General features: G+C 41.2%; 1 protein-coding gene across 2 annotated transcripts; it reads right to left on the reverse strand.

Moving 5' to 3' along the window:
• Positions 1-3,681: 3,681 nt before the first annotated feature.
• On the reverse strand, positions 3,682-21,935 carry LOC143288933 (centrosomal protein POC5-like). 2 transcript variants are annotated; one of them, XM_076597615.1, is made up of 12 exons: positions 21,859-21,935; positions 20,170-20,394; positions 19,671-19,827; positions 19,046-19,225; positions 18,398-18,609; positions 14,280-14,350; positions 12,356-12,554; positions 10,399-10,578; positions 9,967-10,120; positions 7,599-7,822; positions 6,135-6,308; positions 3,682-4,050 (listed from the first exon to the last, which is right to left on the reverse strand). In XM_076597615.1, the coding sequence occupies exons 2-12, from the start codon at positions 20,284-20,286 to the stop codon at positions 3,916-3,918; spliced, it is 1,803 nt and encodes a 600-aa protein (XP_076453730.1). In that variant the 5' UTR covers positions 20,287-20,394; positions 21,859-21,935; the 3' UTR covers positions 3,682-3,915. The 2 variants fall into 2 exon arrangements, with proteins under 2 accessions (XP_076453730.1, XP_076453729.1); XM_076597614.1 differs by having other exon boundaries at positions 7,599-7,825.
• Between the last annotated feature and the right edge of the window lie 279 nt (positions 21,936-22,214).

Raw genomic sequence — 22,214 nt, forward strand, 5'->3', positions numbered from 1 at the left:
CTCACATACACTAAGATGGTAAACACATACAGATGGTGAAAACAGACCGAGAAAATACACACATAGATGTGTTACACACACACACACACGCCTCCCCTTTTGCTGTGCTGTGTGTGTGTGTGTGTGTGTGTGTGCAAGTGTGTGTGCATGTGTGTGTGTGTGTGTGTGTGTGTAAGTGTGTGTACATGTGTGTGTGTGTGTGTGTACATGTGTGTGTGTGTGTGTGTGTAAGTATGTGTACATGTGTGTGTGTGTGTGTGTGTGAGTGTGTGTACATGTGTGTGTGTGTGTGGATCTGTGGAGAACATGAACTGTGAGTGTGTGTGATAGTCATGGATGTGTGCATGTGAAGGTGTGTCAATGTACGTACACCCACGTTTGTGTATGTGGAAACTGAAATATGTGTCAATCAAATGTGCGTCCATGTGTGCTTGTAAGTGCGTGTTAAGACTGTGTGCATAAATGTGTATGTGTCCACGCATGCAGGCAAGTGCATACAAGCGTGTGCATGTGTGAAACATACTGTTTATTTTTCAATGTTTTTCTCTCTCATACATATATACATACACACACACACAAACATAAAAGCATGAATGTATGCATACACATGCACTTACACACATTCGAGCATGCACAAATATGGGTAAACAAGCATACACAAATTCATGTTTGTCCTTTTCAAAATTTTTATTCATGTATGTTCTACTTTTCTAAAATGTGTCTCGACCATTCCAAAAGTAATCACAAACAAGCATTATTCTCTCTTACATTCAAACACAAGCACTATCACCGCCAAGTGTGTATTTTTCAGTCAAACAACCATATTGACAAGTAAAAACATGTCAGTATAACAGAAATCATGCTTGCAGACTTCTTCCACAAAATTCAAATGCTTTCATTATAAGATTTTAGACCTTTACAATGCGCATGCAGTGTGTGTGTGTGTGTGTGTGTGTGTGTGTGTGTGTGTGTGTGTGTAAAAATATGTCTCTAAAGTAGAAATTATGCTTGCAGACTTTTTCCACAAAATTCAAATGATTTTATTCTTAGACTTTAGATCTTCACACCTTGCATACAGTGTGTGTGTGTGTGTGTGTGTGCATTTACTGTGTGCATACATGAATGTTAATCATCACAACATGTGAGCCAGGTAACATAATAAAACATCAATAAATAAAGTTTGGGGGTGGGAGGAGGGTTTAAGGGAGCCTCATCATCACACACATGCACACAACTATGCCCATCACAAAATGTAAACAATGTTTTAAAAAAAAATCTGTTCATTTTAGCTTTTGTTAGTATCTGTGAGTGAAATATTGTGATTAACTTGCTGTGCACCCGAGATGGGAATATTAAAAAAAAAAAAAAAAAAAAAAAAATATATATATATATATACACACATATATATATATATATATGTTAAAAAAATATTTTTTAAAAACCAACTTTTCCAGTATGAAAAATATTCCTGATCACCAAATATTCTGGACTTGATGCTCTCAGTCACACAATTTGGTTCATGACAAAACAATACAACGGACTTGTTCACTTCAAACTCAGTCAGCGGGTGAAGGTTAGTCATTGTTCCATTGCACAGGAAACGACTGCAGCTGTCAAGCAGTCTTACAGTGTGATAAATGGTCCTTTTAACATGACGTCAACCAAAGCTGCCTGTGGCGGCGAACTGTCTGGCCGACCTAAGCTGACTAAGGTGGCAAAAGAGTTAATTTGGTAAAAGAGTGAATGGACCAGTTTCTCCACAGAAATCAATTTGATTTGATTCACACACACCCTACCAACCGTTCCCTCACCCCACACACGCCTCTCTTTCTCATACACATACACAAATGTCAATTTCCTTTCTAGTTCAGATCCTGTGTCCGTCAGTCTCTCCCTTTCTTCCTTTTTTTTCCACTGTCTCTCTCTCTCTTTATCTCACAGAGATGCTTTCTGCCCTGGACATGGAATGCCAGTGTGTCAGTAACAATCAATGAGAAACGCTCCTTCTCTGTGACCTTCAGGGGTTGACTGCCACAACTCCAAACTCACCTAAGTTATATAATATGTTACTGTAATAATCATCAAACATGTCTCCATGCCTTGATAATCACATAGCAATACTGTCCATCACACTCAAACTTTTTTTCTAAAAACAACAAATGGAAAGAAAAATCTTTTCATAAATAAAAAAACCCACCAAAAGCGGCAGGATGTGAACAATAAAAAACATACTGTCTTATAAACACATTCTTCTAAAAACAACAACCAAACAACTGTTTGATTTAAAGGAGAAACCCAGTTAAGATGTTATTACTAGTTTACCCAGCTGCTGTTTATACAGCCTGGTATGAAGTATGATCCTGCTGTGTGTATATACAATACCTTCCTGCTGTGTGTATATACAATACCTTCCTGCTGTGTGTATATATACAATGGCATAAAATGGATCAAGATCAAGGGGTGGGGCAGAAGGTGGTGGTTGAGGGCGTTGGGGAAAAGGTGAGGGGGCATATTTCCCTTCTTTTGATGATTTTGTCAGTGACGTCACTGGACGTAAGTACTATTTCCTACGGCAGTCTGGGGGACCTTACAACAGGTGGTCTATGCCTCACTCCTTAACTCACTCGCTGCCATTGTCCGCATATGCGGACATCGTCAGAGAAAGCGTTGGATGCCAATGTCCGCATATGCGGACTTGGATTTTAAAAAGTCGTGCTGTCGGAGTGACGCGTCGAATGCGAAAATCAAAAGCAGATGTGATATCTTACGTCACCTCTGGTCAGCTTTTCATTCATACACGCTGCGTGTGTGTCGCGATAAGCTCAACCGCAGTTGATAACAAAGCATGCCCCCTGTCAGCTTTGTAAGTTGTTTGACAAGATGGCGTCACGGCGAAGTGTTCGACACGGTCGGAGAGGTGAAATGTTTCTCAGCGTCGAAGATGCTTTGGAAATGATCCAAACTGAAGGCTCTGATGTCGAAGGAGATCATGCTGATTCTTCGGACAGTGAATTTGAACCAGATCCCAATGAACTAGAAATAGATTCGGCCGCTGAAGAGAGTGTTTACAATGGAGAGGAAAGTGAGGAATATGTGCCAGCAGATGAGACAGACACAGAGGACGAAACCACTGAGGAAACAGACGATTTTGCAAGTGTTTTCACCAGTGATTGGACTGACAATTTTTCCTTTTTCTCTCTTGCACATCCCTTCACTGGCATACCAGGTTTCTCAGCTGACTGGCCAGTCAACACCCAGCCGGTTGAGTTTTTTTCTTTGTTCTTTGATTTTCATTATGTAGAGACAATTTTTTTTTTTTTTGTATGTGTGAATTTCAACTTTCTTCACCACCTGTTCATACTTCATTGCATGCACTAGGTCTTCAGTTCCTCAGATAGTGTTAGAATGTGATGTAGAACATGTTGGTGTACCTTTCTGATGGGTGCAAAAATGCTAAAAAAATACACAAAATATGGATACCGCGATCAACATCAAGATGGTGCGTAAATACTTTGATTTTTTGCACACATATGGAACAACATTCCTTGCATACATATACTAAATATCAATTGTCTGGGTATTTATTTGTTTTTTTTTTACAATTTTTTTTCCATCCTATACAAACCCTGGGTTTTCAGGGATTGGCAAGGGCAAAAACTCTTGGCATGGAGTGAGTTAAAGGCCTTTACATAGTTGGGGTTTTTTTATATACATTTTTTATGGACGGATGTATACGTTCAGTACATGAAGAATATGACCAACCACACAAAAGAAAACAAACAACAACAAAAAAGACAAACACAGTATACAATGCAGTTCATCCCTCTTGCTGCTTGCTCGTGCGAGCAATGTTGCTATGAGACACACCTCCCACTGCTGTGTCTATAGCCACATAGCAGAGTCAGTCGTCAGGAGCTACTCCACCACTCTGACTGTGTGTATAGGCGGCGGTTTACCCACAGTGCCTTGCTGCCCGGCCAGTTTCCGGAACTTGTCAGCCTCTGTTGTGGACCGATTGAAGCGGACCGCTGTGGCGTGGCCGATAGTTTGCTGCACACACAGAGGAACACATTGTGCACGCTTACTTGACTGACCCCTGGACCGCCTGGGAAAAAACAGTAGAGAGAGATGGTTCAAATCATAAATCAATATCCAGAACAATCAGCCTGAAACTGAGAAAATAGTCTGGAGATATACCACTCTACATCAAATGTGTGAAATTTCAGCCTTCTAAACAGATTTCCCTTCTTTTGAGAGTCCGTGAGGGTGTGGGTTCGAATCCCGCTCTCGCCCTTTCTCCTAAGTTTGACTGGAAAATCAAACTGAGCGTCTAGTCTTTCGGATGAGACGATAAACCGAGGTCCCGTGTGCAGCACGCACTTGGCGCACTGAAAAAGAACCCATGGCAACGAGAGTGTTGTCCTCTAGCGAAATTACATAAAATGAAATCCACTTTCATAGGTACACAAATATGTAAGCATGCACTCAAGGCCTGACTAAGCGCGTTGGGTTATGCTGCTGGTCAGGCATCTGCTCAACAGATGTGGTGTAGCGTGTATGGATTTGTCCGAACGCAGTGACGCCTCCTTGAGAAAGTGAAACTGAAACTGAAACTGATGCTGTCATCAGTGATGTCACTATGGACGTAAGTGCTACGTCTTAAGACAGTCAAGGGGGTGATATGGATACTTAAATAGTGCCTATCTTCTGTCAAGAGTCCAAGCAATAGGCACTTTACAAACACAGCCTTTTGCGCAACAGGCTGCCTACCTGGACAAAGCTGACTGACAGCTGCCCTGTAAGTGCTCATCATTTGTTTCCTGTGTTATTCAGTCAGGCTTCAGTCAGTCATGCAATCACACACACAAACACACACACACACATACACATGTATATCAGAGTGGATTTTTTACTGCGAAAATTTGCCATGGACAACTCCTTTGTTACCATGAGTTCTTTTACAAGCACAAAGTGCATGCTTCATACGGAACCTTGGTTTATCTACTAGCGTCCAGACCACCAATCAAGGTCCAGTGGAGGGAGAGAAAATACTGGCGAGTGTACAATTCAGTCCCGTTCACTCAGATTCTCTCACTTCCTAGTCAGATGCGTTACCACTAGGTCCCCACTCCAATTGAACCAAACAAATCCTGTATAACCTAAAGTGCCAATACCTTTATCTGTTTTTGTTTCTTATAATAGCCCATGCCTGGCCATATCAGGGCTGAAAGGACTGTCAATATCAGCCCTGTAAAATCTGGCAAAAAAAAAAAAAAGAAAAAGAAAACTAGGCACAAGTACAGTCATATCCATGCATGAAAGCATAGAACATGTCTCTGACGTTGTCTGTTCCATCAATTTTTCACCAGAGGATTAAAAAGAACGAATCTGAACAAAACACAATTACACATAACACACAGGATCGTAAGTAAATAACAAGCATACAAAACAAGAAAATACCAACAGACAACTCACACATCCTACTCCAAGGCACAAAACAATAACACAACAGCGTAAGAATGCCCAATTGTCAAGTCCAAAGAAGGACAAAACAATACTGGAGCCTTTCCAGAGGAAAACAAATCCAGGTGAATGGACCAGGAAGGCAAGAAAACAAGACATGAAGAAAGAAAAAGAGTCATCAGGAGGAAAAGGGTAAAGCCAGAACCAGAACAAAACGACAGAAAAGAGGAGATTTCAAGCACAGAATTTCCAGAAGGTGGGGATGCTGTCTGTATTGAGAGAACCGCCCCCATCCCCTGCATCTCCTGGCTTCCCCTTAAGGGGGGTGAACAGCAAGTATGCACATACAGACATGAATGATTTTTTTTGGGGGGGGGAATAAGAAAAAGAATCATGTTTCCCCACACTCTCTCTGCCAAACACATAAAGAAAAGGAAAGAAGTAAGTGAACTCCTATCAAGTCTTTTCCGGTATTTTCTCTGTTGACAACTAATGCGAAGGGCTGGAAAAGGCTGCTGGAGAGCAGTCACTTCTTTTCAAACATTATCTTGTTTACCCACATGTATGTCTCACCCCTCCGTGACCCCCCCCCCCCCCACCACCACATTCACACATGTAAGCTATCTCTCAAACTCTTCTCATTCACATGACAGAACCATTCCAACAAATACCTTGGTGACTGGCTGGTGCCTCTCTACGACAACAGAAGCCATAGGAGGGTGGAGGGAGGGGGAAAGAGAACGAGTGCCTGAGCGTCCAGAGTCACCTCCCTTGCCCGGCACCTTGGCAACCACCACGCGTGTCTTGTGAGCAGTACCAGTGGAGGATGAGGGTTTGGCTGAGGTCTGGTGACAAAGGAAAAAAAATCACCCGTCACATCGCTGGCCCTCCTGAACACATGCCCTCTGGTCCCCTGAACACAAAGGTTAAGGTGAAAGGCTCCACTGCTTGTTAGGGTCATTGGGGTATTGCGTCTGGGGCCCGACATGGGAAGGTGGAGCCTCTCCAGTCCCATTTATCTTTCCCAAACAAAAGTCAGGTACCTATCCACATCTCTGAACATGCTTGTAAGAATCTATGAGAGATATGTTCACTGCCCAAAGATCCACAGATCCCAAACTGGAATTTTTTTTTTTTTTTTGTGCTTATGTTTAATACCGTCTATGGCTTAAAATAAACTGTCACTAGACATCACATATGGTTCACACCTTCAGAAATTCTTTTAAAGAGAACACAGATTCTGTGTGGTCAAACTCCTTTCCAGGGTATCTTTTTTTTAATGCAACCCTACACTTTCTGAGATACAACCTTGAATCATTTGTGAGATGAAAGGGAAGAATATTTGCATTTTCACACACTGTGGAACTGTTACAATACCATACTCCCAGCTTTACTTAACTGAAAGCTTCCTGTGTTCTGAAATGCCCACTGCACTCAAACTCATGCCCTCGCATACACACACACATACTCACACACAAGATTATGTCCACCAACAAATGCATGGATACTCTCTCTCTCTCACACACACACACACACACAGTCAAGTAAAGCTGGTATTGTAACAGTTCTACAGTGTGTGAAAATGCAAATATTCTTCCCTTTCATCTCACAAATGATTCAAGGTTGTATCTCAGAAAGTGTAGGGTTGCATAAAAAAAAGATACCCTGGAAAGGAGGGGTGGTGCACTGCATCATGGGGGATGGTCTTACAAATCGAACAGGGAAGATATAAAAATACACTGAAAGAACAAAGACTGTGTGATACTTGTAACAGTTTCGAAGATGAGATTCACCTTTTAGACAATTGTGTAAAATACAACACTTACAGACACAGATTCCTACTCGATATATGTCGTCCAAATGCAAAGCCTAGTGAATTGATCCTTCTAACAGAAATACAGCCAAGGCTGGCGAAATTTGTTCATGAATGTTTCTCTTCTTAATATGCTCATGTTTATGTTTCATTGTGTCTTATAAACTTTATGGTTTTATGACAATAAAAAGTATTCTATTCTATTCTATTCTATTCACACACACACACACTAGCACACACTAACACACACACACACACACTAGCACACACTAACACATAAACATACAAACACACGCACAATTACACCCAACAAAAGTCCAACCTGACGAGAGGACGCAGTAGCGGCTGAGATGGGCCTTGACCCCTGAGATGTCACAACCCTGGGCTGCTGGGCGTCAGTGAAGACAGAGGGGTGGTGCACTGCATCATGGGGGATGGTCTTGGAGGAGGGGGGCCCTTTGTCTGGCACCTGAGAATCCAGGTTGTCCGACAGGTCGTCCTCTCTGTCCCTGTCCTCTCTGCCCGAGTACTGCGCTGCCTGTGTGTCTGCTGACAGGTGGGGGGTTTTCCTCGTTTGTTTCTTTGCTTCTTGTTGTTTGTTTATAACACAAATCTGATTTCAATTCATATATCAGTGTCAACACTGTCTACAGTCACCAGGATGTACGAGGTGTGTTCAAAAAGTATCCGACCTTAATTTTTCGTGCATAAACAAATGAAGCTAGGGAGGTGTGGTTTGGTGCACGTATGTAGGCAAACCTGATGCGCATGCGTGAATTTTTTCCCGCCTGCAGAAGCTGTCAGTTGATGGCAGACTGCCGATGAGTGAGGAAGTGTAAGTGAGCGCCGTTGTTTTTGACAAAATGACTGAAAAACATGAACAACACTACTGCATCAAATTTTGTATCAAGCTTGGCGATTCCCGAGTGGAAATGATCCACAAGATTCAACAGGCCTTCGGGGACGAAGCAATGGGCATCACACAGATAAAGGAGTGGTACAACCGTTTCAAAGATGGCCGCACATCAGTGGAGAGTGAAGCACGTTCTGGTAGGCCCTCAACGTCCCAAAATGAGATCGTCACTGACCAACTGAGGACCCTGGTGATGCACACCTGTGCTTCGTCAGGCTCCTACTCTCCCGACATGGCTCCGTGTGACTTCTGGCTGTTCCCACAGCTGAAAATGCCCCTGAAAGGGACCAGATTTCAGTCCAGAGAAGACATCATGCAGAATGTGTCGGACCAGCTGCATGCCATCCAAAATGAGGCGTTCCAGCGCTGCTTCTGACAGTGGCAGAACCGTTGGGAGAAGTGTGTAGGCAGCCCAAGGGGACTACTTTGAAGGAGATTAGTGTAAGTTTGTTGTATCTGGATATGAGTAGTTTTCATGAACAAAGGTCAGATACTTTTTGAACACACCTCGTATGATTAGACATTAAACAAAATTCCTTCCTTCCTCCCCATGTCAACATACCAAGAAATTTTGTTGTTGGAGATTGTTACAGTTCACTCTGTACTCCCTCTTTGTTGCTGTTTTTGTTTAAAATAAGCTTGATTTCGATCCATTCATCCATGTTAAGATTCTTGTCTACAATCACCAGTATGTGTGACAGCACATTAATTCCCTCCTTCTTCCTTCCTATGTCAACACATAGTCGTGGGAGACTGCTGCAAATCACCCTCTTCTCCTTTAAGTCCTATTACCATCCCTTCACCACAACACAAGCAGGTGTTGTAGACTTCCACATACAGAGCACATATATTTCATGCCTTATCGAGACAGCTCTGATCAAGCTCACTCTTCTCTTCTTTTCTTTTTCTTCTTCTCATTCATTAGATGAGCACCCCAGTCTCCACAATAAAAAGCAGCTGTATGCTGGAGGTCTTCTACACAGCCGTAGAGCTTCAGGATTTTCTGTTCTTGTTTCATGCCTCATCTTCTTCACTGCTACACTGACGCTGACTCATGCCACTCAATCCCCTCACATACACAGACACACCAAGGATAACTTTGTTTCAGTATCAGCACAAGTAGACCTACAAAGAGTTTAGGTTAGGTTGTCAAGTGGCCATAAACCGGAGACCTCTCCTGCTCCCTCTGGCCGGTCTCAAAGTTATTCAGTTCAACTGTGATATCGTTTCCTCACAACATACTGACATCTGTTGACCTGGGAGATTGGAAAAATCTCCACCCTTAACTCACCAGACACCCCGATCAGGTTTTGAACTGAGGACCCTCTAGATTTCAAATTCCATTCTTTAACAACTGAGCTGTCACACAGCTATATATATATATATATATATATATATATATATATATATATATCTGTCTCTATCAAATCATATATATATATATATGTGTGTGTGTGTGTGTGTGTGTGTGTGTGTGTGTGTCTATCTGTCTTTCTCTGTCTCTATCAAATCAATCAATCAAATAAAAAAATCCTTATCAATCCACATGGAAATTGACTTGTGCAGTAACAAGCTCATTATAAACATCATCATCAAATGATTATGCACACCATAAAAAACAGTTAAAACTGGTCAAATAAGAATTCACAGTAGCTGACGATAGACTGAAACAAGCCCCCCACCCACACCCCCCACACAGTCTGCATGTCTCTCTCTCTCTACATCAATCTTCTCAGTCTCTCAGTCTCTGTCTCTTGCCGTTCACCCGTCCACTCACCAGCGCTGTCCTCTCCATGGAACATACTCATGGCCTCCATGTTGAGGGCGCACACTCCCCGCATGAAGGCTTTCTTCATCGCCTCCTCGTACCTCTCTCGCTGGGTGTGCAGGTGACGGATCTCCTCGCGCGAGGATTCTTGCGCCTCATTGAGCTGCAAGGGCGAAAAGATTGCACGATGCATTGTTGTTGAAACTTTGACATCATGTGCTATCTTTCTCTCTCTCTCTCTGTCTTTTTGTTTTGTTTTGTTTTGTTTCTTTTTCAATGTCTCAGCGCCTACTCCTCCTCCTTCATCCTTGCTTCTCTATGATAGACATGCAAACGTACAGAAAACTGCAGTACTCCATAAAAACACCAAACACACACACACACACACACACACACACACACACACACACACACACACACACAAACTAACAACACACTCACCGAAGCAATTTTGGCCTCATAGTCAGCAGTGACCTGCATGCAGATTTCCTGCGCCTTGTTCTGGCAGGCTTTCTCCACACGCTGGCGCCACTTGCTGTGGATGAGGGAGAACCAGGCGGACAACACCCGCCGCTTCAGCGTCCGCTCGTGGTGACACTTGGCCATCTTCACAGTGAAAGCCTGCCAACAAGCTGGACTCGTTAACTCATTCTGGTGATGGGAGCTATAGCTGAGTGGTTAAAGCATTGGACTTTCAATCTGAGGATCCCAGGTTCGAATCTCAGTAATGGCGCCTGGTGGGTAAAGGGTGGAGATTTTTCCAATCTCCCAGGTCAGTATATGTGCAGACCTGCTTGTGCCTGAACTCCCTTTGTGTATATATGCAAGAAGATAAAATATGCATGTTAAAGGTCCTGTAATTCATGTCAGTGTTTGGTTGTTTATGGAAACAAGAACATGCCCAGCATGCAAACCCCCGAAACAGAGTATGGCTGCCTACATGGCGAGGTAAAAACGGTCATACACGTAAAAGCCCACTCGTGTGCATACAAGTGAACATGGGAGTTGCAGTCCACGAATGAAGAGGAAGAAGAAAGTCATTCTACCCCACAGCCACAGGCCTGCTACAACTCCCCTGCACCAGTACTACATGAGATCACTGCAGAAAAAAACACAATGGTTCACTAAAACGGCAAAAACTGATGGAGAATTGTTGATTTCAATGGGCGAACAAAGCTTCATTTTCATGCCTCTGGATTCCGTAAACGATTCAGTTTAGAATGCCAAATGTACCAAGAATGAATGAAATTAGAATAGTGTGTTGGTAAAGAAAACTCATACCTGGTCCACAGGGGAAGTAATCATGCTACCAGTTAACTCGTACCTGGAGTAGAATGAGTTAACAAATGAAAAATGTACAAACACAAATCATCAACTATGGCTAAAAAACAAAAAACACCTGATGAATGAATGGTTCTTCTTTCCTTTCTGCTTTCAAGGGCTGCAACTCTTCATGTTCTCTCACATGTACAAGAGGGCTTTCTAAGTGTATGACTGTTTTTACACCATGTTTGTGTTTCCACAATCCACTGAACGCTGACACAGATTACAGAATCTTTAGCACATGTATTTGACGACCTTCTGCATGCACATGCACAAGAAAGTGTGCTCAGACACCAGCAGATCTGCAAATATATGGAACTGGGAGATAAAAACCCCAAAAAATCTCTACCTCTCACTAGGTTCCATCACCAGGCACCACCCCAGGACCCTCAGACTGGAAGTCCAAGACTATAAAACCACTCTTCTGTTGCACCTCTCACATGACTGTTCCAGACCAAAAGACTGTTTCTGATGTTAACGAGACAGACACCACGCCTGTCAATAAACGATAAACAAAATCAGTAATACAAGCTGCTGGTCCTCTCCATCCCCTCTCACTGTGTCTTGCTTCATATTTCACATTTTTCAAAGTTTCTTCTCAAGCACCTTCAACCTAACAGGGTGATTTTTCTCTTCTGCTAGTGTTGGGATGGTTTTGTTCCTCGCTGATTCAGTCTAATATCATCATCTTAGATGAACAGACTATAAATAAATAAACAAATGAATTCCTCGCTGATAAATGTTTCGGCTGGATTATTCTGCTTCCTCACCCCCATCTCTAGTCCCTTTCTGCTACCCTACGGTCATCTCTCTCTTTCCCTTCCCTTTCCACTTCATACATATGTATATTTCACACCTTTCTTGACACAATGTCAGGACATAAGCACTGATCAAGTTTGTTCACTCTCTCTTTTGTCTCTTTCCCATTATGTCACTGTGTGAATATTAGACACACACACACACAACCATGCATAAACACACACATGCACACACACACACACACACACACACACACACACATAGAGACATACATACACAAACACTCAAACATACACACAGATACATGTGCACACACCTCTCTCTTGAGGTCATTGTGGTGAACACGCCACTGACAGAAGTTTTGCATCAGCTGTAACTTGTCCCTCTGGCGATACATGGCCTGCGTCAGGTTGGATATGATGGAGTCCTTGCGTTCCATCGACTGGTCATACGTGTGAAGAAACTCCTTCAGGCTGTTCAGCTCTTTGATCAGGTCTGCTTTCTCTTTGCAGTGTCTGTTGATGGAATGACAATTAGAACAGCAGAAATAGGTTCAAGGTTAAAGGTCCCATAACCTTTTACCATCATGGGGGCAGTGAATTCATATCCGCTGTGTCTAGGGCCTGGTATAGGAAGGTGGGGCCCAGTACTCTCCTTCCACAATTTTAACGTTAACGTTCCACAACTGAAGTCAGCTACCCATACACACCTAGGTGGAGCGGAGAAAACTGGAGGAAAGTGCCTTTCCCCAAGAACACAATACTAGGACGAAACAAAGGCTCCAACCCTGACCATGAGAGAACACTGGGTTCAAAGTCCATCGCCTAACCAAATCTGTCACAGCGCCTCACTAAGAAATTTAAAAAAAAAAGAAAAAAAAAAAGAATTAACAAAAAAAAATCATGATAATGAATACTGATAAAATTGGGTATTCATAATGCATTTTTCCTCCTGAGCCCAGGGGGCAAAAAATGGTTACAAAAATTAACACACAGCAAAGCAAGACAAATGAAGTGTGTCAATGTCAAAGAGCACACACACACACACACACACACACACACACACACACACACACCACACCACATGCCAAGAACTAGACATTCATGAAAACAGATTTACACAGATGAATTCATAACTGTTCATACTGTCATATTCATTGTTGGTGGGTTGTCTTTTTTTCTTCTTGATACTGCTGTTCAGATTATTATATTCTTTTTGTTATCAATACAACTGTGGTGAAAAAATCTTGTCATCTTTGTGATATTGGTCATAATGATCGGGAAACACCACTGAAATAATGAACATGGTTACAGCAGGACAGCATGGAGCCAGATGATATGACCAAATATTCATTAAAAACAATAATCAAAAATAAATCACACATTACTACTATTACTTATCACTACTGGTAATAATCTGTACCACTGATGTGGTTTCAAGTATGTAGTATTTCCTTCAAGAAACTGACTTCTGCAATCATTGTTTGCATGGGTTTTGGTTTGGTTGTTTCCCCTTGTAATGCAGGTGCTCTGTACTCTTTTCTCTAATCAGTCTTAATCAACCATTACTGAAAGACACTGAGGATCGTTAAAGGTCATTCTTTATCAAATTCTTTCAAATTTCTTTTTCAGTTGGTGGTTTGTTTTTGTTTTTGTTTTGTTTTTATTTTTGGGGGTGTGTGTGTGTGTGTGTGTTGATTTTTTGGGTGTGTGTGTGTTGATTTTGTGTGTGTGTGTGTGTGTGTGTGTTTCGGTTGTTGTTTTTTAACACAACATCCACTGATGAAATCATTTAGTGATTTACCATTTTTGTCTTGACTTTCGGAAGTTTCACTCTTTGCCTGTAGAGGAAGACTACTACATTTTGCATCTTCTTTACAGCAAACAATCCCCATTCTTCTGTTTGTTTCTTTTTCTTCCCAGCTGCTTGCCTGGTCTTGTTTGATTTCTGTTGTTTTTTTTTGTGTGATTTTTTTTTTATTAACCCCTCTAAACCCCCTTCACCCTTCTCTATCACACACACACACACCCCACCACCTTCCCCTTTCCACACACCCCAAATACCCCATTCATGACTGTACACATGGACCTGGGAATCATCTCACCATGAGATCTGGGTGTATGTTATTTGCTGGGCAACAACCACAAACAGAAGAAGAACGCATTGCGTCATTCTGATATAACTTTGGTTTACTCTCAACACACAGAGATGATGAAGTCGTGTCATCTACACATGCTCACCTGTTGGTCTCTCGCAACAGTTCTTGACGTGTTTTCTGCTCTATCACTATCTTGGCTTGTGAGAACTCTGCCTGTAATATAATCATCACCATCATCATCACTGCAATTATTTTGGAATTGTCTTCATCATTTCAAGACAGAAACACACTGAGAGAGAGCAACTGACAGCCTGCCTAAGCATGAAAAAGAAACACAAACATACATGCACACATGCACAGACACACATACACACACACACACAAACACAAATAGCAGACAGACAGAATCCGAATGCCTCACAATATGCAACACCTCTTGGACCCATTACAGCGGCGTAATAGCCGAGTGGTTAAAGCATTCCACTTTCAATCTGAGGGTCCCGGGTTCGAATCTCAGTAATGGTGCCTGGTGGTTAAAGGGTGGAGATTTTTCTGATCTCCCAGGTCAACAAGTGTGCAGACCTGCTAGTGCCTGAACCCCCTTTGAGTGTGTATGCAAGCAGAACAAATACGCATGTTCAAGATGCTGTAATCCATGTCAGCATTCAGTGGTTATGCAAACAAGAACATACCCAGCATGCACACCCCTGAAAACGGAGAATGGCTGCCTACATGGCGGTGTAAAAACAGTCATACAGGTAAAAGCCCACTCGTGTACATACAAGTGAGCATGGGAGTTGCAGCTGACAAACGCAGAAGAAAAAGAAGGACCCATTATCATTTGCTTGTGTGCATTTCTCTCTCTCTGTCTTCATTTCATCCCATCTCTCTCCCCCCCTCACCCCCTCTTCCTGTTCTGTCTCTGTCTGTCTTGCCTTCTTTCCTTTCTCTCTGTCTCCCTATTTCCTCCATATAACCTTAGTGCGAATAAGGCAGGTAAAACTTCATATAAAGACTCTAATACATACATAACCAGTCAAAAACCGTATCAATCACTTACTTATTCTACAAGAAAATGGCCAAACAATAAAAATAAAGCTGATCAATCATTTAATTAGTTAACTAATAACCAAACAACTCACACACCAACCCACACAGGCCATCGCTGAAGTCACCAAAGCACTCATCTCATTATACCAACAAAACAACATGCACCCAGTCAACTAAATAATACAATGCAATACAAAACAATACAATATGTCTCTTATCAATCCAACTGGAAATGTAATATGTATCAAACTGGAAATAACATACACATCCATTGGCTCGTTACTCATACCAGTCTCTCAGCCAACAGTCTGGTGCACACATAAGCAAGACAAAGATTGAACTAAAAGGTTAAAAACTAAAACGTGTAAGGCTGAATATATGAACACAACAGCAACCAAATACAGTGACTGGATGTAGCATGCAATAAAAGTAGTATGTTCTAAAATAGTTTCAGTTTCAGTTTCAGTAGCTCAAGGAGGCGTCACTGCGTTCGGACAAAACCATATACGCTACACCACATCTGCCAAGCAGATGCCTGACCAGCAGCGTAACCCAACGCGCTTAGTCAGGCCTTGAAAAAAAAAAAAAAACCAAAAAAAAAAAAAAAAAACAAAAAAAAAAAAAAAAAAAAAAAAAAAAAAAAAAAAAAAAAAAAAAAAAAAAAAAAAAAAAAAGACAAAAAAAAAAAAAAAAAAAAAAAAAAAAAAAAAAAAAAACAACAACAAAAAACAACAACGGGGGAATAAACAATAGATAAGCTTGCATAAATAAATAAATAAATAAATAAATAATAATTATAATATAGAAAAAGGTAGTAGTAATAATATTAGTAATACTAATAAAATGATAATAATAAAACATAAATAAATAAATAAATAAGACAACAATGGTGATAAATAAGCAAATAAATGTAAAATATGAAGACACACATTCACACATACACCCACACATGCAAATATCGGCATCATTTCCAAACCAACATTGCGCAAATTTCTTCAAAACGGAACAGAGTCTCTGTGGGCCTTTCCAAATACAATAGACCGAGCAACACACTAGACGCCACGTTCTTGGCATCAGAGATCTTTTCCCATCCCTCTTGCGGCCAGTCAGTGGCGGCTGTGTATGTTTGTGTGTATGTGTGGGTCTGTGCTTTTGAGTGCGTTTGTGAATGCGCGAGAGTGAAATTGTACACAAGTGTCAGGAGAGATATGTGTACGTGTGTGTGTGTGTGTGTGTGTGTGTGTGTGTGTGAGGGGAGGTGGGAGTGCGGGGGGAGGTGGGGTAGAGGATGAGGTATGTGAGTGTATGCATGCCTACACTGTGGGAGCAACAGGATATTGGAACGTGTGTATATATATATATATATATATATATATATATATATATATATATATATATATATATATATATATCTTTGTATGTACGTGTGTGGGGTTGAGGGTGGGAGATATGGGCGTATGTGTGTGTGCTTGTACAAGTAAGTGTTCATCTCTGTGAGTGTGTGTTTGTGTGTGTGTGTGTGTGTGTGTGTGTGTGTGCCGTGGAAGCTGCGATACGTAGACTAGAAATGAGGGGGTAGAGGAGGTGCAAGGTAATGTGTGTGTGTGTGTGTGTGTGTGTGTGTGTGTGTGTGTGTTGGAGCTCATGTACATTTATATGTATTGGACTGTGCTTTCATATGTGCTTGTACAAGTAAGTGTTCATCTCTGTGAGTGTGTGTTTGTGTGTGTGTGTGTGTGTGTGTGTGTGTGTGTGTGTGTGTGTGCCGTGGAAGCTGCGATACTTAGACTAGAAATGAGTGTGTGGAGGAGGGGGGTAGAGGAGGTGCACGGTAATGCGTGTGTGTGTGTGTGTGTGTGTGTGTGTGTCTTGGAGCTCATGTACGTTCATATGTATTGGACTGTGCTTTCATATATGTGAAACTGCATGTCTGGTGCATTTCTGTTATGCATGTTCTAAAATAACAAACACATAATGAAACACTGTCCTAGAATGGGAAACACCACTCCAGACTGATTGTTACATATTTTCTGTAATTGCAGGTGTAGTACTTTAAACATAATATTTTAACGATTAAGTCTTCATCCTCTTCTTCTTCTCCCTTAACTCTGTGCTTACAGCCCATTATATGGGGAGTTAGCGCCATATAAGTACTATCTGTTATCATATTATCAAGAGTCATTGGGTGCCACACAGAAGAACTGTGCACCAGATTCCTCTTGGTCTGCTGTCAGCTGTGCGTCAAAGGCTGCAAATGGTCATCAAACGTACTCTGCAAAGTTGTCAGTCCATAAAGGCTGCACATAGTTTTCAAACGTACTCTGCAAAGTTGTCAGTCCATAAAGGCTGCACATAGTTTTCAAACGTACTCTGCAAAGTTGTCAGTCCACAAAGGCTGCAAATGGTCATCAAACGTACTCTGCAAAGTTGTCAGTCCATAAAGGCTGCAAATGGTCATCAAACGTACTCTGCAAAGTTGTCAGTCCATAAAGGCTGCAAATGGTCATCAAACGTACTCTGCAAAGTTGTCAGTCCACAAAGGCTGCAAATGGTCATCAAACGTACTCTGCAAAGTTGTCAGTCCATAAAGGCTGCAAATAGTTTTCAAACGTACTCTGCAAAGTTGTCAGTCCATAAAGGCTGCAAATGGTCATCAAACGTACTCTGCAAAGTTGTCAGTCCATAAAGGCTGCAAATGGTCATCAAACGTACTCTGCAAAGTTGTCAGTCCATAAAGGCTGCAAATGGTCATCAAACGTACTCTGCAAAGTTGTCAGTCCATAAAGGCTGCACATAGTTTTCAAACGTACTCTGCAAAGTTGTCAGTCCATAAAGGCTGCAAATGGTCATCAAACGTACTCTGCAAAGTTGTCAGTCCATAAAGGCTGCAAATGGTCATCAAACGTACTCTGCAAAGTTGTCAGTCCATAAAGGCTGCAAATGGTCATCAAACGTACTCTGCAAAGTTGTCAGTCCATAAAGGCTGCACATAGTTTTCAAACGTACTCTGCAAAGTTGTCAGTCCATAAGGGCTGCAAATGGTCATCAAACGTACTCTGCAAAGTTGTCAGTCCATAAAGGCTGCAAATGGTCATCAAACGTACTCTGCAAAGTTGTCAGTCCAATATTGTCTTCACTTTTTCTTTTCTTTTTCTTGTTCATTACAAACATAAGCAACAAAGCAAGCAATGCATCAGATAGGCCACCCACCAGCACATTCCTTTTCAGGTCCAGACACCACTGGTCAAGCAGCGTCTCCATTTTCCCCACGTCCTGGTCAATGGTGGCAGTGTACACCGTTTCAATGGGGTTGGAGATCACAGGAGGGGTGTCTCGAAGGTGGCTCCTCCCTGCTGCCTCCGGGTTTCCAGCAGTGTTGGGGAACATGGGCTGTGTGTGAGGCTGGAAACCCCTCTCCTCCTCTGTACAGTTTATACAGGACATGATATATATATATATATATATATATATATATAAAAGCATTCATACTTTGGAAAGAAAGAACGAGATATGCAGAGACCAGGAACAGGGCATGTATACTTACATGCATAAACAACCAAATCATTGATGTAAACACCTCCCCACCACTACCCCTGCCCCGCCATCCTACACCTCAAAAGGTGGTGCCGCAAAACGGCAACAAACACTAGAGGAAACAGCCCCAATTTCCATGCAGGCATAAATTTATACACATTGACACATATTATCTGATCATCATGCACTCCTATCTATTCTCTTACATTCAGCTATGTATGCTACATCTAAATTTAAAAAAATAAAAAAAAATAAAAAGTTGATAAATACGTTCACAAATACATTATTGGTTAAAACAGTCAATCAATGATTCAACTTTTATACCTGAAGTTTCTGCTCTCAAATGCTGAGTAAAGCTGGTCGGGCCATGAGAGTCAATGGGGCTTTCACCAAAGTCAGGTAACTGCTTCACACCTCCACCAGAGTGATCTTCCCTTCTTCGGGGTGTTCTCTCCTCTCTTTCCTCCTCCTCTTCCTGTTCCCTCTGTGCCATTCTGTCCAGATCTGTACAAGATGGACAAGCAAAGTGAGACATCACAAAACAAACCGGAAAAGAAGAATTACCAAAAGTGCAAATGAAATGAAAGTCCCCTCCAAATCTTAATCACAGTTCTCCCCAGACTAGTATATGGGTCCAAGTATTCTTGCATCAAATTTTTGAAGGTAATACCACCCATCAAGTACATGTATACATGACAGTATCCTTTTCAAATGATAATGTTATTCAAGATGTTGAAACCCGAATAACAATTGAGAAGATTACTATGATTTACTCTATTGTTTAAACCATAATAAACTTGCCTGCCAGACCATGCTAATAATCACTGGCTCTGAACTGTATGCTAGCATCAGTACTATTACGTTTTTAATACTATACCAGACCATCTCAAATACACTGCATACACAGAGAAGAGCGGGTACCATGTTTTGCCAAAGACATAAAACTCACCTTGGAAGATACCTCCATGTCGTGGGGATGCTCGAAGAGTAAGGATATCGTCTTGCCTGCCGAAGAACCCCTTGGTGTCTGTCAGTCTGCTTCGTATGTCTTTTGGGTTATAGTCCGGAACCACCACAGCATACTTCAGAAGTTCATCATATTCTTCCTGCATAAATAGCGTTATATGTTTTAGACAAAAGAAAACTCTTGTATGTACCACAGATTTATTTAAATTTCTATCCTATGCTGATTGTGAAAAGAAGGATAAGTGGTAGCAGACTGTACAATGGTTATCCACATGATATAAAAAATGCACACACACACACACACACATATATATATATATATATATATACCCATGCATAAATACACACACAAATGCATACATAGTGGCATATGATACACTAACAAAAAAAGTAACATGTATATGTACAAACACACACACACACACACACACACACACACACACATACAGACATAACAGCCAGAAGACGTTTCAATAATTTACCTGAAGACGTGTGGAAACAGAGCTGCCAGGAGAGTCCGGAGGAATCACTGGAGGATTCTCAACACTAACGTCAGAGCCTGACCCTTCGCTCATTCTCTCCTCAAGTCTTTCCGACATGCTTAGCACTGTATTCAGTCAATGTCTCTGATGACTTGTCCTGTCTCCTGGAATTCTTCTTTCACTTTCTTTCCTTCCCACTTTCTCCTGTTCTCTGATGAGTGCTACCTGTTTATATATGTGCAAATAACACATGAATCAAGATCATAGTTAATGTTTTGTGTGTTACATAATATGAGAACGGTCTGTATACATAATTCTGTTTATGAGGTGTGTGTGTGTGTGTGTGTGTGTGTGTGTGTGTGTGCGCGCGTGCGTGCATGTGTGTGTGTTTGTGCATGTGCACACATGCACACTTGTACGCACATGTGTGTATGTGTACACATGTGTGTCACTTTTGTGTTTGTGTGGTATCTGTCTATCTGTACATGTATTTAAAATCTCACATATTTAAGAGAACACTGACTAGTATATTAGTTGTAGCACAAAATCTGTAGAACTGGGAATTGTGAGTACTGCTGGCAAAGACACAAAACTAAAGTGTTTGTGTGCTACTGCTGTCATCAAAATGTATGCATAAATACAAAAATAGTAATAATAGTTTTAAAAATCAAGTGTTGATGTTACTAATAGGAGTTTGTATTGTACTCCATGTTTGGTGTTACGTATACTGTACCATGTCAAGCTGATGCAAACTAGGCATATCGGTTTGCTCTGCTTGGGCAAATTTTGCACGGCGAATACTTATTTTATGTGGACTTCATGGTCTGTCCCAGTGGAAAACAGATCCAATGCCTTTTTCATTTAGATTTTTTGTTTGTGTGTGTGTGTGTGTGTGTGTGCGCTCGTGTGCGTGCATGCGTGTGTGTGTGTGTGTGTGTGTGTGTGTGTGACTGTGTGTTCAAAGTTTGCTTTAGTTCCATAGACAAGTCTATCGAACTGGCGATCAAACATGAGCCATTTCCAAATGTTGTCTCTCATTATACAACTATCAATAGCTAAATGGTTCATGTGTTAATCTTATGCAATTTTATTGAACAATTCATATAATTCATGTACAGCAACTTTCAATGATGTGCTTGTAAAAATCTTTCTTCTTAACTATCTGAAATTCATTAGTTTTGCAATGATGATACCCTTCTAAATAGCCTACATCCATGTCTTTGTCTTAATCAGAAAACATGACATTCAAATCTTTCAGTCTGAAGCAGTTAACGTCATAACACCTTCATGACAGTTGTAACAGAAGTGAACAATCGTTCTACCGAAAGAAAATGAAAATGAATCGATTCCAACACAAAAGTATTAGACATTTTCAAAGTTCTCCATCATTTACCTCGAAACGATCATGAAACAGGTTTACTGCTTCTTCTTCTTCTTCCTTTTTTTCAAATATAAATTCAAATTATCAACTCAAGTGAAATGCATGCATTGTAAGTTACAGTTGAACAAGTTTCAGTTTCACATTTGTTCATGTCAGAACTTGCTTATTTCATATTATTTGACAAGTTTAGTACACTCTTACACATACCGAACTTAAATCAAATACAGTTTGATGGAATTTAAGAGACCAGATGGATATGCCATAATTCAAATGAATAAATGACACTAAAAAAATGCTGAAAAGCTTACCGGATTCTGATGCGTTATAACATGTATCAAGATTCGTCGGCTGCCATGTTGTAAACAATTTTCGAAACCTTCGAAACAGCCTAAGGGACTACTTGATTGGATGTTGATTGAGCACCTCAGCAAGGCCATTTTTGATTGGAAGTTAAATTAAGCGTAAGAGGGAGATGGCGAGTAATTTGAGTGTGTCCATTCGTTCTTTTTAAAATTTTACGTCTTCTTGCACTGATATAAAACAGCAATAGCAGCAACAACAACAAAAAAGTGGCGGTGGGGGGCGGGGTGCTGGAGAAAACGCTACGTGTGTTCTTGTAGTAGCAGCGGTAGCAGTAATATAATAGTAGAACTAGTCCCCACTC

Source organism: Babylonia areolata, chromosome 13, assembly GCF_041734735.1.
Source record: "Babylonia areolata isolate BAREFJ2019XMU chromosome 13, ASM4173473v1, whole genome shotgun sequence".
Classification (NCBI taxonomy): Eukaryota; Metazoa; Mollusca; class Gastropoda; order Neogastropoda; family Buccinidae; genus Babylonia; species Babylonia areolata.

What these genes read in the sequence shown, in the direction of transcription:
- LOC143288933 (XM_076597614.1), bottom strand. Translation starts at nt 20,286, where the DNA reads ATGTCGGAAAGACTTGAGGAGAGAATGAGCGAAGGGTCAGGCTCTGAC. An exon ending in CTGTTTCCACACGTCTTCAG is followed by an intron (nt 19,828 to 20,169) that starts GTAAATTATTGA and finishes CTATTTATGCAG; the next exon opens with GAAGAATATGATGAACTTCT. An exon ending in GGCACCAGCCAGTCACCAAG is followed by an intron (nt 4,051 to 6,134) that starts GTATTTGTTGGA and finishes CTGTGTGTGCAG; the next exon opens with CAAACTATCGGCCACGCCAC.